The sequence below is a fragment of the Monopterus albus genome, unplaced genomic scaffold (assembly GCF_001952655.1).
Source record: "Monopterus albus unplaced genomic scaffold, M_albus_1.0 scaffold61.1, whole genome shotgun sequence".
Classification (NCBI taxonomy): domain Eukaryota; kingdom Metazoa; phylum Chordata; class Actinopteri; order Synbranchiformes; family Synbranchidae; genus Monopterus; species Monopterus albus.
This window is the reverse complement of record NW_018127941.1, coordinates 2,445,512-2,462,687: the sequence shown is the minus strand read 5'-3', so window position 1 is coordinate 2,462,687 and position 17,176 is coordinate 2,445,512. Positions and strand designations below refer to the sequence as shown.

The following is a 17,176-nucleotide window of genomic DNA, read 5'->3' as shown; positions in this document are numbered from 1 at the left end:
GAATTAATATAGTATTACAGTATTATTATAGAGCTCCTAAAGGATTACTGTAATTCTGCAGCAGGTGGTGGCAGCCACTTTCAGAGAGTTTGTGGCCATGCTAAGAGTCTGGCAGTCAGTCCACCACTCAGGTCCACAGTGAAATATCTCAAGTACCTGCAGGATGGATTGCCATGAAATGCTGATCAGTCATTCATGATCCCCAGAGGAAGATCCTAGCGACTTAAATGATCTCCTGATTTTTCCTCTGGCAGCACCATTAGGTTTAATTGTGTTGGTTTTTGTCTAATGTCTCAATAACTGTTGAGTGAATTACAATGACATTTGGTACACACATTCATGATCCCCAGAGACTGAACTCAACTTCTCATATGGCACCATTATCAGATCAACAGCTTAAGTTGTCAAACTTTGGGATATAGTTAAATACCTGCAAAACTAATGGGATTCCCATCAACTGCACTTTATTACTAATTAGCAAACGTTAGCATGCTACATTACTAAAGTTCAGCACATTAGCATGTTCTCGTGCTAACATCAAGCTGAAATTACTGCTGCACTTAAACACAACCTCCCTGAGTTGCTCGTGCAGCTGCGGACTTGTTTCTCTAAAATGCTGTTCTTATTTTAATCACCCGGGCCAAACCCATCTCCATTTTTGCTGCATTGCCGTGCAACAATAAGTAACTTTGGCAAAGAAATAAACGGCACACATCAGGTTTATTTTAGTTAAGTTTTAACTAGAGCTGAAATGATCAGCTGATAAATCCATTTATCAAACTGTTGAAAAATTAAATCAACAATTTTGATAAATAATCATTTTAAGCAGGAAGATTCTCTGGCGCTCGTCTCTGCCAAAGCCAAGGTTTGCTGCTTTTCTCTATTTTCCATAATTCCATATTGAACATCTGAGCTTTGGACTGACAAACGTGACATTTCAAGAGGCTTGGGCCCTGGGATCTGTAAAAAAAAATGTTTGGCAGATTACCTGATAAAGAAAACAACTGATGGTTGCAGCCTTACCTCTAACTGTACCTCAAGCCATTTAGAGATAGCACATAACTAGAAAACAATGAAAGATCTAACACCAGGAAAAACTTAAAGTCAGACAGCACTGCTGAGAAACCCACCAGTGGCAACGTACAGTGCAGGATATATATTTGTACAAAAAAAAAAATATGAACATGAAGCCATGAAAAAATACTGGTATGGTTGGTTTATGTGCTCTGCCAGCAGTGAATGGATGTAGTTATTAATAAAGGCCAAAGTTTTGTTCTAAAATTTTACACATTCACCGGGATCTTGTTTCAGTCTAAGCTGAAATAGAAAAGGAGACATATCTTAAATAGAAAACGATAGTGATAGAATGACAAACATGTTCAGCTGTGAAGGAATAAACTGCTGCTGGGTCTGCTTTTGGCTCAAAACTTCCGCACAAACTTTATTTAGTTGTCAAAGATATTTGCTAATTCTAGAATAATCTGTGCCATGCTGGGTTGTCCCAGAGGATATTTCTATCTGCAGCAGCCCCCTCCCCTTTGCCTGGCAGTGGGCTGCAGCATGGGAAAGGCATGTGAAACTGGAGGCTAGACTGCTGGACCTCGTTTGGTCTGGTTATTCCAACCAGCTCCTCAGCCTTTGTTTCTCAGCTACAACAAGTACGACGTGCCAAACAGCAGATTCTGCAAAAATAGTACTTCTTGTTAATGACAGAAACCAAGAAGCTCAGTTTTAATACTTTGGTTTGGGGTTCTTCTTCAGCTTCACCACAATGAGCTCACTAAGACTCCAGTCAGCCGACAGTGGAGTCTATCCAAATTAAACTGTCGTTGATTAATTTAGACCCTCCAGAGGAGAAGAGCTCAGGGGATGCATTTTTGACACTAATGCCTAATTGTATGACGGCTCACTGTTTAAATAAGCCCAACACTAGTGTGATAAGAACAGCCAGAGTCAACCTCCATAGAAGAATGTTACCGAGCTGCACGCCTCAAAAAGACAAACGTACCTGACCACTAAAAGTCTTTTATCTTCCCAGCAAACCAGCTGCTGAAATCTACAAATAAGAACTGAGGCTTAACCTCGAAATGACAAGCACTGTGACCAGAAAAACAACAAATGTGACACTGACACGATGTTGCATGTTCCCCTTTTAACCCCGATATACAGCACATATACCACCTGCTTTCATTCTAATATTGTTAGCACCACTCTGGAGGGGGCAACAGACAATCTATGAGGGAGAAAAGGCCACATGAGTTGTTGGTCTAAAAATTCCATTCTGTGTTAAAAAAGAAATGTGAAAACAACTTTGGGAAGAATGTCATTTCTGCCCAGCCTCTTCTCCGAGGCAGCATTTGAGAGCGAGGCCTGTAGCAGCTGACAGACAGCCGCATCTCCCATTATGTGTCAAATCTTTTAGAAATAGGTCTCTATAAGTAGCCTGACATCCATGTCTCTGTACACATTTAGACAGGGTCTGGGCACAAGGGAACAGCCTCGCCTGATTGGGAGCAGAGCAGAGCTGAGGCCACTGTGACAAAGGTAAAACTGTCAAAACAGCTATCCCGGCTAAAGGGGCTGTCATACACAAGAAGAGGCGCCGCTTCTTAACTTGATATTTTACAAATGTTCTCAAAGGCAGAAGTAGTCCTTTGGAAGCAACATCTACTTAGTTACAGCGCATACAGTGACTGTGAGGACAGTGTAGCATTCAGACCATATTCATTTTAATATTAGTGAATCCAGTCAGTGTGCCTGTCGCAGTGTGTGTGCAAGGAAGCTTTCTCACTGATAGTTATTAGTTACATTAGAGTTCAGGGTATCCCAGTCTAAAGATGTTGGCTTTTTCTCCTAAAGATAGAGTTCATTACAATATTTCATCAAAAAGACAAAGTTCTGGGAAATGTGCTTCTTTAATTTCTTCCTGATAAGACTATCAGTCCCACACTGTCTCTATGGTACATAAAATTGAGGTAACAACTAGCGGGTTAGTATGCTGGAATTGGATATAACAAATTCCCAGCATGTCTAAACCTCACTAATTAATATCTGAACTGTCATTTGGCAACATCAGGTGCCGTCAGAATGACAAGAAGCACCTGGCCAAGGAACTGTGTGGCACATAACCTCTCTTAAAATCACAACATGGCTTTTTTTTTTACATTTTGGCTTTTGTACGAATTAAACAAACACAGTGAATTATTAGTGAGCTTTAGAGGAACAAGTCAGTGGATTCTGTCACCTCTGGACAGACCCAGGGTAATAGTTTCCAGTCTTTATGCTAAGCTAAGATACCCTGCTGCTGGCTGTGTCTTCTTATTTACTGCACAGGCAGTAACCCTCAGCAAGAAAGTCAATGAGCATGTGCATCGCACTGCTAACAACTGATTAACTGTTAACAACCCATAACTGAATGCAGGTGTTGATGAACAACAGAATAACACGGTCGAGATAATAAAGTATGTCTTCATGAGAGAAGTTGAAACTATTGACAAATACTGCACCGAGGTCTTTAAATGGGGGGGGGGGGCGATATCCAGACAGTTAACTGTTCATTTTAGACCTATGACCAAAATAAACTACAAGCACATGAAAGCTACTACGTTACAAAAGAAGAGAATTTGTACTTGTAAAGATTGAAAAAATGAGTCCAAGCTGGCAAATACAGAAATGTGCACTACACAGCAAACAGACAGAACCATCTTTCTTTTTCAGTGAGAACTGCTCAGATGTGTGGAATCGGAAAAGAAAAAAAAAAAACAACCAACATCAATGCGACATTGCCAAAGCTTGAGGTTGGTCCACTGAGTCTGGCACGTCCTGTTTAGGTAGCACTCGTCACAATATACACACGCCCCACAGGTCTGACTGCTGACTGTAGCTGTTGAGGAAGGGGCAGCTGGTGTAAAGCAATATCGAAATTAATGTGTAAGGGGCAGCTGGTGTAAAGCAATATCGAAGTTAGGGTGTATATGTGTTGTCTGTCGTTGTATACCATCCATGTAAGCCATCAGCTGGGAACGCTGCACGTCAAAGAGTGCTGGAGGACCGTGGTTTGAACTCCCAGAACCAGGAGCAAGGAAAGCGTTGAAGACAAATACACTGCTCATGAAACAGAACGCAGACAATACATAAGGCAAAATGACACCGGATCAAGCAATGGCATGTTCATAGAAACACACCTCACCGTTTCCAGCATAATTGAATTTGATGTGCTTTGTGACAAAGTATAAAGGCCTCCCTTAGCCGAGCGGCAGGCCGGCCACGGCTGTTGCATAACAGGGCTAATAAAGGAGGCCTACAGGGCCCAGGACGGAGAGGACGCCGCAGACACATGGGAACTGCCTCTGTTCTGCTGCTTTGTCTAGGGCCGCAAGCAAGAAGAGCCCCTGGGCATTAGTGTAGGCATGCCTAACATAGCACTCATTCCACAGTAACACAAAAGCCCCATAGAGATGCTTGGCTGCAGGAGCTGGCAGGGCCACCCCAAGCTGCCCCAGGTGTCCACCATCCTCCAAGACATAATCATCATCAAGGTTGGAGACAATGAGCAGCAGGAGGTGTAGATGCTTTGGGAAATGCAATGTTTAGGAGCTTTTATTTCTCAATTTGTGCTTAAAGGTTGGGTTGCATCATAGTGCTGATACAAGAATCTGCACTTCTGCGTTAGAGCCATCCATATGCTGACGGCGAGCTGCTTCACCCGTTTCCCTGGTGTACATGCACTGCATTCACACGTCGACAGGGATGCATCAATACCAGTATCAGGTCCGATACCACCCTCTAGTACTTGAACTCATAAAACCTGTCTGATACTACACACTCATACCACTTAGTGGCAACACTGGTTGAGCAGGTCATTATGCAGTGCAGAAGAAATTTCAGTGGCTTGAAAATATTTTAAGATAAGTGACAATGACAAAAGTAAAGCCAACTGCGAGCTCTGCTTCTCTGCTCTGTGTCTAGAATGGGGAGGGACGGGTGCTGACACACAGCAGATTAGAGACAAAGCTGTACGTTACTGAGACAACAAAGCTCGATATGTGCAACAAAATCCACCAGTGCTGCAGAGAGTACAAGCACTTTATCAAATAGCTGTTGAACAACCTGAACACAAACTTGCAGAAATAGGACGTCTGCACTCTCCTCTTGATCAGCTCGCACGGTCCCATATGCCCACTAAACCCAAACGGTGCTCGGTCTACTGACTGCAGTGAGCTGTTGTGGACGAGAAGAAGGCAAACACTAATCTTAGGTAGTTAAAGGTTGAACCCAATGAGCTCTGTGTATGAATAGGAGTTGAATACTTGTGGATTTGGAGGCTGAACAGCTCCTGTACCAGCAGTGTAGGACACGATAATGTCACACACAGTAGCCAGTTTAATGTAAGATCGTGAACTCTTTTCTAATTACAATTTTAAATCACCGACTGTGACGTTACATGCTCCTAATCTTTGGAGTTCAGTCAGTTCCACGTTACATGGCGTTGGACTGGTGGCTGTAACATGTTTGTTTACATACTACAAATTTATGTGTTAATTTGTGGACAGCGGCAACAGTATCCTATTGTAGATATATATATTTATATAAATCACAATCAGAAAGGAAACAACTACTGAAAATAACCCTGTCTTTATGGTAACTGTAATTTTTATAGCAGAAATACTGCATTATTATTAAATACATATATAGGTACTCAATATCAGCAAGCACTCAAATGTAAGTACTCGGTGTGGAAAAATGAGGTTTCGGTGCATCCCCCCTACACATCGATCTAACTTGTCACTACATGCTGTCATGTGATCAAAACAGCTCCATCCAGCCTCTCTACTACTGCCTGCAGACAACCAGAGTACCACCTCTGGCTGGATACACAGCTCAGAACATCATGGTCATCACATTTCAGCTCAGTGATTCTTTGGTTTCACTGATTAGGTGAGAATCCACCGCCAAAACGCCTCTTTCAGGGTCAGCAGACCCGAGGCTTGAACTGATCAGATGATGCTAGCTGCGGACTGTACATCAGGCCAGATGGCAGTACCTGAAGTCGGCAGTGAAACACAATGTGTTCACACAGGCTGTTGCAGTGAGTTGATGAAGAGCTCTCGAGGCCTTTGTGTCATCACACACAGATCATCTTATGGCCAAAATGTGAGTGAAATGCCTTTTTTTTATTAACTATATTCTGACACTATAAACCCAACAATTCATATAGAAAAAGGTGTGTCAGATTAATCCACTGAAAATAATCACATTACATTAGTTACATTCTAACTAAAATTAGGAAAATTAATATAAACAGATCAATTAAAGTTAGGAATTTACACCAGTGCCATCCAATAACATGACTAAGCTGCCGAGTTATAACAACAACAACAGCAGCAGCATCCTTATGAGGATACTGCATTAAAAATGACCGGAAGAAGTGCATAGATCTTGTACTTGACTACATTTGGTTCACTTTCTATGACTCCATGTGGCACATCTCAAGAATCAGATCACAATCACTTTGTTTCTGAAGTCTCCGGCTCGTACGCTATCTCATGTAGCTGTACATCACATGAGGCTAAAAGCCTGTACCTCATGATGACATGTAATAACATGTGGCTTTTACCAGACAACACATCAGCTTTTGACTTTTGCTGCAGCATCTGTCAAACAGGGCCTCAACAAACAGGAACAACAATGGAATTGTTATCACTGCTCTCTGATCCCTCCATCCACATCATACCCATGTGGCATGCAAACAGTCCACTTATCTTGCAGCTGATGGAAGGAACTATGTTTCTTAAAGTGATAACACTGATTGTGTAGCTGACACCTTTTTGTATCAGTAGCACATTAGTAGAAATTCAGCATTTAGAGCTGGTAGTGATGTAATTTATTGGAAAGTCAATATCAGGTGGTGACAGAAGACATTCCTCTGGCTGAGATAACCTATAAATCACTACTTGTGAAACTGCTATCAGCTTCACATAACAATGGGTAATCAACTTGCAGGGAGGAGGGCGCCTTCAAGGAAATCACATTTTTCTTATCTAGATTACATGCAGCATGAAACAGAAATTCAAACTAGACTTGCATCCCCAGCCATATTGGAGTGTTGTTTTTGTGAACTTCTGGCTTTCCCTCATAATGCAGCAGAGTTCAAATACTTGCTATAATTCCCAATAATCTCACAAAGTCTGCTCTGAATGCCTGAGCGAGCCTGTATCTGGGTTGGTGAAACCCTAGTCCCCACACAAGCACATCCTTGCAGCTTTCCCAGTGGCCCAACTTGCATTCCTCACATACTTTCACAAGGATCTCTGGGAGTTGGAGTTTAAAGATCTTGCACTATTGCAGCTTCATTCTCCAACCCACTGAAACACACACACACTAAGGGTAATTCTGGGATGAACTGTGCCATTATCAGTAAACTTCAGAGCTGTACTTGACACACTGCAGGTCTCAAGGAGGTTTCTTTGTATGAAAAGGAGAACTGGATAACAATGGGTCTCTGTGTTAGGTGTGTGAACCAGGAATGCTTCAGGTCACTGGATGTCATAAATCTACCGATGAGTCGGAACTACTGAGGTTTCAGACAGACTTAGTTTTGTCTTCCATGAAGAAGAGACAGATTACAAAACACTCAGATGAGCAGAACCACGGGATTTGTGTGTGTGCTGTACAAAACACATGCTGCTGTTTGGTTACACCGACTCCTCTGACACATAATGAACTGGAAAGACTGGAGCTGCTGTCAAAGCCCATGTCATATCTGGCACAAGGCTGTCGGACATTACGTTAAAAAGCCACAGTGGAAAACGTTAACAGAGCAGCTGCACCATAGGTGACCATGGGCGTTACATCCCGTGTGTGCAGAGGAACCTTTTCAGGAGGTGGGGGGGGCACAGCTGCTGCCAGATCTCAGCTGATTCATCGGTCGTGCCTACGTTATCCACGGGAACCTTGTATCACGTTAAAGGGAATGGAGGGAAGTTACTGCCCCGGCCCCCCCCACCACCACACACACACACAAAACTGCCTCACTTGAAGTCGTCGCTGTCGCCCCCTCCCTGTCTCCTTCCGGTCGCCCTGGCATCTCCTGCTGTACTAAGTTAAGTTAGTTTGTAAGGAGGACTTGTTGAATTACCGCTACTTTGTGTTGTGTGTGTTATCCCAGTATTCCCAGGCCTTCAGCATACCTATCTCTGGGGTCAATCCATGAAGTTTGCCGGGTGTTGTGGTCGATATAAAACACTCTGCCATCATAGTCCCGGGCTTCCTCCCAGCCCGCGGGCAGCGGCAGCTCCGAGCTCTCTCTGCGCTTACTGCCGCTGACCCACGGCATAGCGTCTGGATGGGTAGACGGCTGAAGCCCCCTGCCCTGCTTTTTATCCCCAGAAACAGTCGCTCTTCACTGCATTACCACAAAGTCTACCTCGACGCACTTGTCGGCGCAAATAGACATAAATACAAAACTTTCCACCGAGGTTCTCCGCTGAAAAAGTCCCACGGGAGGTACATCCACTTCTTCCTACAACCCCGCAGAAAACACGGCGCTCTCACGGTCCTCGGTCGTCCATGTTCGCCTCCTCCACCATGTCTTATTCCTCCGTGTCCATATTCGGGTAGAGCTCATTTGCATAAACGGTCGGACGTAGGCCCGAGGAGCTCCTCCGTCCAATGGGGAGACGTCAGAGCTCCACACGTTCATTTATTGTTGAAGGGAAAACGCGGCCGTGGGGCGCCCCCCCGCCTTAAAGCCCAGGCGGCCAGCAGGGCAAGTCTGGCCGCTGGAGCTTCTCTCAGCCCCGAATGCATTTACATGAATTCACTAACATTATATGGTTATGAAAAAGGGAAATCACAGAAATAGGTCAATAGTTTAAGGCGTTTAACTTTCATTTCACTCCACGGACAGCTCCCCCCGGATACAATGACAAGGCCGTGCTTTGGGACTGCGGGGTTATTAAAGCGGTGCACCGGCGCCACCCGGTGTCTACGAGCAGCTCTGGGCTAATGGGGCTGGTTCTGTGGATCTGGGGTGTGTAGTGTGTAGTGGTATTTACTGATGCTGTTTATGCCCTTCCCGCGACCCCATTCAGGAGTAAGCGGTATAGATCATGGATGGATGGATGTTTATTATACTTCAAGTTTAAATCAAGCACAAAGAAATTGATAGAGCAAGAGTTTCAATGTTTGGCCAGATAGAGTGCCAGCTAAATCCCAGTAGTCTTGTTCCAGGCCCCTCCATTTAGGACTGCCTAAGGCCTCCCAGACACTTAAAAACCATTATCTGCCCCTTGGGGCCCATTAGGTACAACATGCAACAAGACCACCATGGAGCAGCTGCAGGAACAACTTATAATAGTGAGCGCAACAAAATAAAAGTTAAACTTTGTGTCATTGTAATGAGGCCACAGGTCCTCCTGGGGCAAAGGAAATAAAAGCTAAGGCTAGAGGAAACATATATATGGCTGGATATAACAAAATCAGATTAATATGGGAACAATATCTTGTTCCTGATTTCTCTGAAATGCTTGTACTGTCTTGTTTTTGGTATTCTTGATTAGCTTTTCTTTTGTTTTCCTTGCGGTGTCTGCTGTTCTTATGGTGTCTGTTGTTTAGTCTCTACTGCTGTTGATATATGCAGTTTTTCCCAATTGTGGAATTAATTGTGGCAGTAATATTCTTGTTCTTGATTTCTCTCAAGTGCTATGTTTTGTCTTGTTTTTAGCTTTGCTTCTTGGAGGTCCCTGTGGTGTTTTGTTGTTTGCTCTGTAATGCGGCTGGAACACTGGAATTTCCCCATTGTGGGATCAATAAAGTCTTACCCTAATAAACGCTGTCATAGTGTGTATCATGCTTGTGGGGTTATTTGTGTGTTTGAGTGACAGACTGGCACTGAGGTGGAACTGGATTCAGGTTTTTGACATTTGAAGTAATACAGGACCATTGTTGATGCCTATCTTTGTTTATCAGGAACTGCATCAACACTAATTATTTCCTCTTAGTTTTCCTTAAGTTCCTCATATAGTGATTAAAATCCAGTGTGATGTGACATTCAGATGAATTTCCTGGTGAGTTTTTGTTGCCAAACGTGATTATGACAAATACATTCTCTACACGAGTCACTGAAGGGATGTTCTTCTACAGTGGTGTCTCTGAGGCTAGAGTTTGATATAGTTGTTCCAGCCCCCTGTGCAGCCTGTTGCAGCCTGACACCAGTACAACACACAGTTTGTGTGCACGTGTCAAGAAGTCAGACTAGTCAGGTGAGCATTTTCTGCTGGGGATTTTATCTGTGCCTTTTTGTTTGTTTGTGCTTGTGTATAGTTGCATGAGTGTGTGTTTTCACAGCTTTGATCTATAGCCTCCTACACTAATTTCCCACAGGCCATGTTCATATGAGGACACACAATAAACTACTGTTGTTTCCATTTCGGTCACATGCAGCAAAAAGCCCGGCTGTCACATAGCTACCCCAGAGTGATGGATATAAAAATGACATTAGTCATTATTAGTAGTAGTAGTAGTAGTACTATTAATTAGGTACATGCATATGCACAACCTTTATTTTTTGTGCATATTTGTATTCCCTGGATAATAAATTAATTAACATTAGTTTATGAGTGTAAAGGCTCAGAAGTTTAAAAGATGAGCTCATGCTTTTAAAGACAATAATGATGTAAAAGGAGTTTTAATTTTTATTACAAGATCAAAAACTGGAGCCTTCATAGTAGCTCTGTGGGTAGCTCAGTAAATGAGAAGCTGTTCTTTGTTTTTATTCTCCTGTTCATGTTTGTTTGTCTGCTTATTTATATAATGAAATTGCTGCATCTCTGAGGACACACAAGATCCAAAAAGTGGACACCAGGGAGTCAACACAAATACATAAACACTATCCTGCCTATACCTACTGGCGTCCCCTGCAGCCTACTGTTGAGGAAAAAAGCATTTGATCTTGTGGCAGCCTGGCTATCTTTGCCTCTGCCCCTGCTGCCCATTGGCACGGCAGCGGGAGCAGGAGGACCTCAAAGGGGAGGGCCGAATGGGAAGATGTGTGTTCCTCTGAGTGGGAACTGTTTGTGAAAGTGCTCCAAGTCCAGAGCCAGAGCAGTCAACGCTAATTACTAGGTGAGGTGAGCAGCTTCGGTCTTGAGTGGACATCAAGAGGCCTCCTCAGAGAAAAAGAACTCTTGTGGCTCAGTCAAGCGTGGGGGGTCAGAGACGCAGATGGACACGTTAACCTGCGCTTTGGAGCTGCTTGGGATGCTGGTGTATGTGGGAGCATGGCTGTGCGCTTTAGCCACCACTATCTCACCACAGTGGCTGACCATGTCCACGGAGCTGCTGCCTGTGGAGAGCTACGAGCTGGGCCTGTGGGAGACCTGTGTGGTCCAGGATGTTGGGGGGCTGGAGTGTAGGGCTTATGACAGCCTGCTGGGCTTGTCCACTAACCTCAAGCTAGCTCGCATCCTCATGTGCGCATCCCTCACTGTGGGCATGCTGGGAATCCTGGTGGCTATACCTGGACTTTACATGATAAAGAGCTGTAAAGATCATGAAGGCTCTCGAACCAAGAAGACTTTAACTATCATAGGAGGGCTGCTGGGGATGGTTTCTGGAGTGCTGTGTCTGATCCCTGTGTCATACATGGCCCATTCAGCCGTGCTACATTTCTTTGATGACACAATACCTGATGTGGTTCCACGGTGGGAGTTTGGAGGTGCCCTGTTCTGCGGCTGGGCAGGAGGATTTCTTCTCATAGTGTCCGGGCTGCTTCTGGTCACCTCTTGTTTGCGTTCACAGGTGGAGCCTCAGCCTGTGGTGCAACAGAGGTACCGGGCAATGAATATAGATGTGAACTTCAGGAAGCGCTCAGAGTATGTTTAAGAAACAAAGTGTGAAAGATTTACATGTATAGAGACTGACAGCATGCCACAATCACCTGTAGAACTCTACTTCAGACTACTTTAAAACACTAATATAAATATCAGCATCACCATACTGTATAAGGGTTGCTTCATCACTTCATAGATTCTGTAAAACAAAGAAATTCACACCATGTCTGAGCTACTTTAAATGACTCACCTGCACAATCCAACATGATATTTTAAGACTCTCTGCTGTGACCAGGAAAAACTATATATATGAATGAATATGACATTTTTTTAAGGATATGTTTTGTAAAATGTGTTATATTTCCTGTTCTGGGATTGAAAATGTAGCTTTGAAAATGCTGTGATTTAAGTTATTTCTGACACTAAAGCAGAGAAAGCACACGTTCTGTGCCTGGTAAAGCTGCCTATGTGCTGCAGGGTGCAGCACATTTAGTTCATTCATATAAAGAATTCTATTGAAATTATATTGACAGGTTGTGTCTTTTTTCATTTAAAATTGTATTTTTGTGCTAGTTTTGTATTCTCTTTTCTTTTCTGTTTATGTTGACAAAATGAGAAGCTGTGACATGACTTTGTATGAAACAGTTTATCCTCAGTTATGTCAGAGGCAGAAACATGGCTGCTGTCTTGATCTTTCCTCGCTTGGTTTCCAGTTAGTCACATAAACCTGTAACCTATTTTGGTCTGAAGCTGTCCCTGGTCGCCTTCTAAACAGATGACAAGCTGAGCAGGGGAGGGGACAGAACACAGCCGTCTTTGTCGAGCGTGTCTCTGGTGGTGGAAACGCAGCTTGAAACTAATTCCATCAGATTTCCTGGTCACTCGCTGGGCTAAGCTTTGTTTAATGAATGCTTTAATGGGCAACATGTACTGTGAGGAATGTTGAACAGGTTCCCCTTGGCAGCTCCCGCTTTGACATAATTACACAAATTTGCCAAGGTCAGGGGGCGCCGCTGCCCTCCACACTTAAAAAGTGTCTGCATCATTTACATACACACAGGCACAGTGACATCATTTCTAAACCTAAACATCCTAATGATGGTACTGTGGAGTGTGCTCTTACAGCATGATGTGCTGTAAGGTGTCTATGTGGCTGTCAGTGCTTCTGTCAGGCCTCACAGCCAGAGAGCATGGAGCAGATGGAGAGGCACCCTCTGTCCACTGATGCCACACTGGCTGGAGGAAGGGCCCCGCTGTCTTCCAGCGGGCAGGCAGTGAAAACAGCTGCAGAGATCTTTGTTTTGATTACTGTAAGACTGCTTCTCTGGGTCCATGCAACAATTTACTGTAAGACTGCTTCTCTGGGTCCAGGCAGTGTCCATGCAACAAAACGGAATAGGTGTGTCTTTTTCTCATGAGCAATGTCTAAATGCACACAGATGCAAACAAACAAACCTGAGGTGAAGATTGATAGACAAAAACTGTCTAAAAATGTTGACTTCTTGCCCAACTGATTTATTACCTGTGGAAATTACTAACTGTAACATAAGCCTCTATTCTGACAATTCAGAGAGAACCAAAGCTCCAAATCTGAGATCAAACTTTGACAAGATATTATATTCAGTGCCACTCACTATACCAACAGAGGTGTCGATCTTAACAGTCTTAAACAGTAATGATAATGCCCCCAGCTGTGTTAACCAGATAATCTGTTTTATCCAAGAGATGAAAGATGAGAACAGAATTACCTCCTGCATCAGTAAAGAAAAGAATTATTATCAGCAAAATGCAAGCAAAATGATCAAAAGTAAAAGTGTCGGGCCATAGGAATGTTTTAATAATGATGCATCGGTGTATAGGCAACGTGTTCCCATAGCTGCTCGAGAAAGAGTTTCTTTTTAACTTCATTATTCACAGTTAGCTAGTTTAGTACAGTGGTTGCTAAACAAGGGGTAGTGCTCCTCCCAAGGGTCACAAGATAAATCAGAGGTCGTGAGATAATTAATGTTAGATGGAAGAAAAGAAAGAGAAAAGGAAAAGAACAAAACCTGCCACACAATGCTCTAACGTTTACTTTTTGTAGATTATTTTACTTTTACTTTTACTTTTTTACCTTGAACAGTTATCTGAATTAAACCTTGTCCAAACCTTGTGCCTACATTACCCACAGTGCCAACAATTAGAACAGTGTGTGCAGCTGCTAGATATAAGCAGCAGGCTACTGGCAAGCGCCTTTCTGTCTAACACCACCCTCCACCCCCACCAAATCATCACCCTGGTTTGTTCATTTTCAAACTTGTAGTCTTAAGATGCAACAGATGCTGACTCAGTTGACATCACTTGAGGATGTTTATTAGATTTTTGCACAGCTCCTGCTGGAGAAACAAGTAGCTTCATGCATTTTTTTCCCACATGGGCAGTGGGAGGCCTGGTGGAGTTTACCTTTCAGAGAGGAAATTACTCTTTGGTCAACTTGATAACAACCACTGGTTTAATCTTTGTCAGTGTATTGTATTTCATAATCATATTTTATTTATGCATTTTTATGTAAATAAAATATTTCATATATATATATATATATAGCTTCAAATGGGAACATTCCTTTAAAGTACCTCAAAACTGTACCTGTGTAACTGTAGTGATTTCCATCACTGGCTACACATGGATATGGCACTGTCTGTAATAAATATTTATGTAATCCTGATGAATGATTGTCGTAGTTTGAGGCATTATTGCTCATCTGCCTGGAGCTTTACCACCAATCCAAAAAATGTCATCAGTTGAACTAAAATATACTACATATAAAAATACTGGCACTGATCATATTCCTTGCTTTCTCAGTCTTTTTATCAGTGTTCCTCTATAATATATTATAGCTGATAGTGCTGATGACTTGGCATAACAGATTAGATAAAATATGAGCAGCTCAGGGGATTATATATCAGGCTTATCTGCAGAGGGGAATGTGCAAGAGAGTGGTGGGAGGGTGGTGAAGACAGAGACCCAGGGAAGGACAGGGAATTATTTAAATATTTTTTCCCAGCTCTCTTATCTAGAGGAATGTTTATGAATAATATTCTGTTATACTCAAATAAGAATCAAAGGTTTCTGTTACAGATTCTTGGCACCAGTTTTGTCTGAACATATTTCATTTTGCTACTTTTCTTTAAGGGTCAGAGCAGGTCTACCATTCATCCACTTCTGGGACTTGTGCTTCTGACACAGAGCTGTGCTTGGCTGAAGAGGGTCTTTTGTTCCTCAACAGCTAGCCGCCTCCAGAGAGGTGCAGGAGGCCACTGGGCCACAGTGTGTGTGTGCCTCTCCTGGTAACAATCACTACTGTGAGGCAGCCCCCTCTCCGTACTCACATGCCTGTTCTCGTCAGCCTCCTACCCAGATCACATGAGCAGGGCCCCCAGTCAACCTGACCTGCACAAGGGGCCTTGGCATGTCATGACACCTCCCCCTAGCCTGTGTGGTGATTATGCTGATTAGTCATTACAGTAATGCTCAGGTCACTCAGAGTGCTCAGAAAGAATAGCACTGAAGAGATAAGGTTTATTAAAAGTTAGAACACTTAGATATGCATCGATCCCTGAACTCTGGTAACTCACTTCACATTTAAAACAATGTAGTTGGCATGTTATCTGTAGATTTGATTAAGAATGACAGCAGCATAGACATATCATATACAGTACATGTAGCAGCCTACATGAAACTTGCTATAATCAACTTTTTTTTTTAATAATGCATACATGACTACTTGTATGTGAAAGGTTTCCTCACAGTGACAAGCCCACAGGTAATTATCACCAACTCTGCATAGTCCACAACAGCATATTTTCTTCTATTGGCTCATATTTGTTTGGCTCACAACTTTACTGTTTTTGTTTACTGTCTCAGCACTTCATATTGTAAATTCTGGAGGCACCTGTTTTCACCAAAAATGTCCTAAAGTACCCCATTGGACACCAGTACAAATATTTCACCAAGTTAGCAACAAGATGGTGAACAATAGTGGAGCATTTAGCAGCTAAAGAGCTAATCTAGGATAATTTCCTTAGAGGGATAGTAATGACATTGATCCATAGATCAGGTGGATATTGATACAACCCTGAATAAATGTTGTGCTGGGTGTGTATACTGTCTCTCTGTATGCTAGCTTCCCAACACAGTTAGCCACAAGCTGGTGAACACTAAAGCTACAGTATGTACTTTTAGTCTTAATGTGGAGACGTGCTGTCAAAGCCTCCTGTGACCCAGACTCATTGAACAGCACTGGTAACAGTGCAGATAGCTTTTTTATTTTTAGCTTTTAGCTTATAAAAGGTTTTGAGCAGAATTGACCTCTCTAACCAGTCATTTCTTGTAATTTCATATAGCCTAATATCTGAAGAGCTGGACAGAGTGTGGCTGAGCAGAGCAGATCGTAGTACAGCACAGTGGAGCACGAAGAGGGAGCGACCCAGACTCATTGAACAGCACTGGTAACAGTGCAGATAGCTTTTTTATTTTTAGCTTTTAGCTTATAAAAGGTTTTGAGCAGAATTGACCTCTCTAACCAGTCATTTCTTGTAATTTCATAAAGCCTAATATCTGAAGAGCTGGACAGAGTGTGGCTGAGCAGAGCAGATCGTAGTACAGCACAGTGGAGCACGAAGAGGGAGCGGTGGGCGGAGCAGAGCGGACCAGTTGGAGTTTCATACTTGTGCTACCTTAAGTTACATACTGCAACTTTAATCAGTACAAAGCAGATATAGAGCTCAGATAAGCTAAAGATCTTCCTTCATGAGTGAGTGAAGACCAAAACAGAGCTAAAATTATTTAATATTGGACTCAGATTGATCAAGTGGACAGAAACACGATGCCAAATAAATGCTAATGTTGCTCTGTATCTGTTGGATGAGTGAATGTATGCTAACACGTCAGAGTTGTTTTTGCTCCACTGCCACCAAGTGGCCAAAAGCATCTGATGGGTTCTTGTGGCCTTTATACACATCCAAATCATTGTATTCAGGTGTTCCAACCAACTCCATGGTTACAGGTGTATATAATCAAACACATAGGCATGCAAACCTCTTCTACAAACATTTGTGAAAGAATGGGTCGCTCTCAGGAGCTCAGTGAACTCCAGTGTGGTACCGTGATAGGATGCCACCTGTGCAATAAGTCCAGTCGTGAAATTTCCTCGCTACTAAATATTCCACAGTCAACTGTTAGTGGTATTATAACAAAGTGGAGGCGATTGGGAACGACAGAAACTCAGCCACAAAGTGGTAGGCCATGTAAAATCACAGAGCGGGGTCAGCGGATGCTGAGACACATAGTGCACAGAGGTCACCAAC

The 17,176-nt window shown here is 43.0% G+C and overlaps 2 protein-coding genes across 2 annotated transcripts in view; one reads left to right on the top strand and one right to left on the bottom strand.

Annotated features, from left to right (window-relative positions):
- The window catches only part of wwc3 (WWC family member 3), a 41,436-nt gene extending 32,753 nt beyond the window's left edge, over positions 1 to 8,683 (bottom strand). Inside the window, exon 1 of the mRNA XM_020603415.1 lies at positions 8,190 to 8,683. Within this exon, the coding sequence (XP_020459071.1) occupies positions 8,190 to 8,335 (146 nt within the window). The 5' untranslated portion in view covers positions 8,336 to 8,683. The remainder of the gene's footprint in view (positions 1 to 8,189) is intronic.
- A 2,413-nt stretch (positions 8,684 to 11,096) lies between these two features.
- cldn33b (claudin 33b) lies at positions 11,097 to 12,220 on the top strand. The gene has a single exon (XM_020603420.1). It carries the CDS (start codon positions 11,224 to 11,226, stop codon positions 11,881 to 11,883), a length of 660 nt encoding a protein of 219 aa, XP_020459076.1. The 5' UTR covers positions 11,097 to 11,223; the 3' UTR covers positions 11,884 to 12,220.
- Positions 12,221 to 17,176: the final 4,956 nt, after the last annotated feature.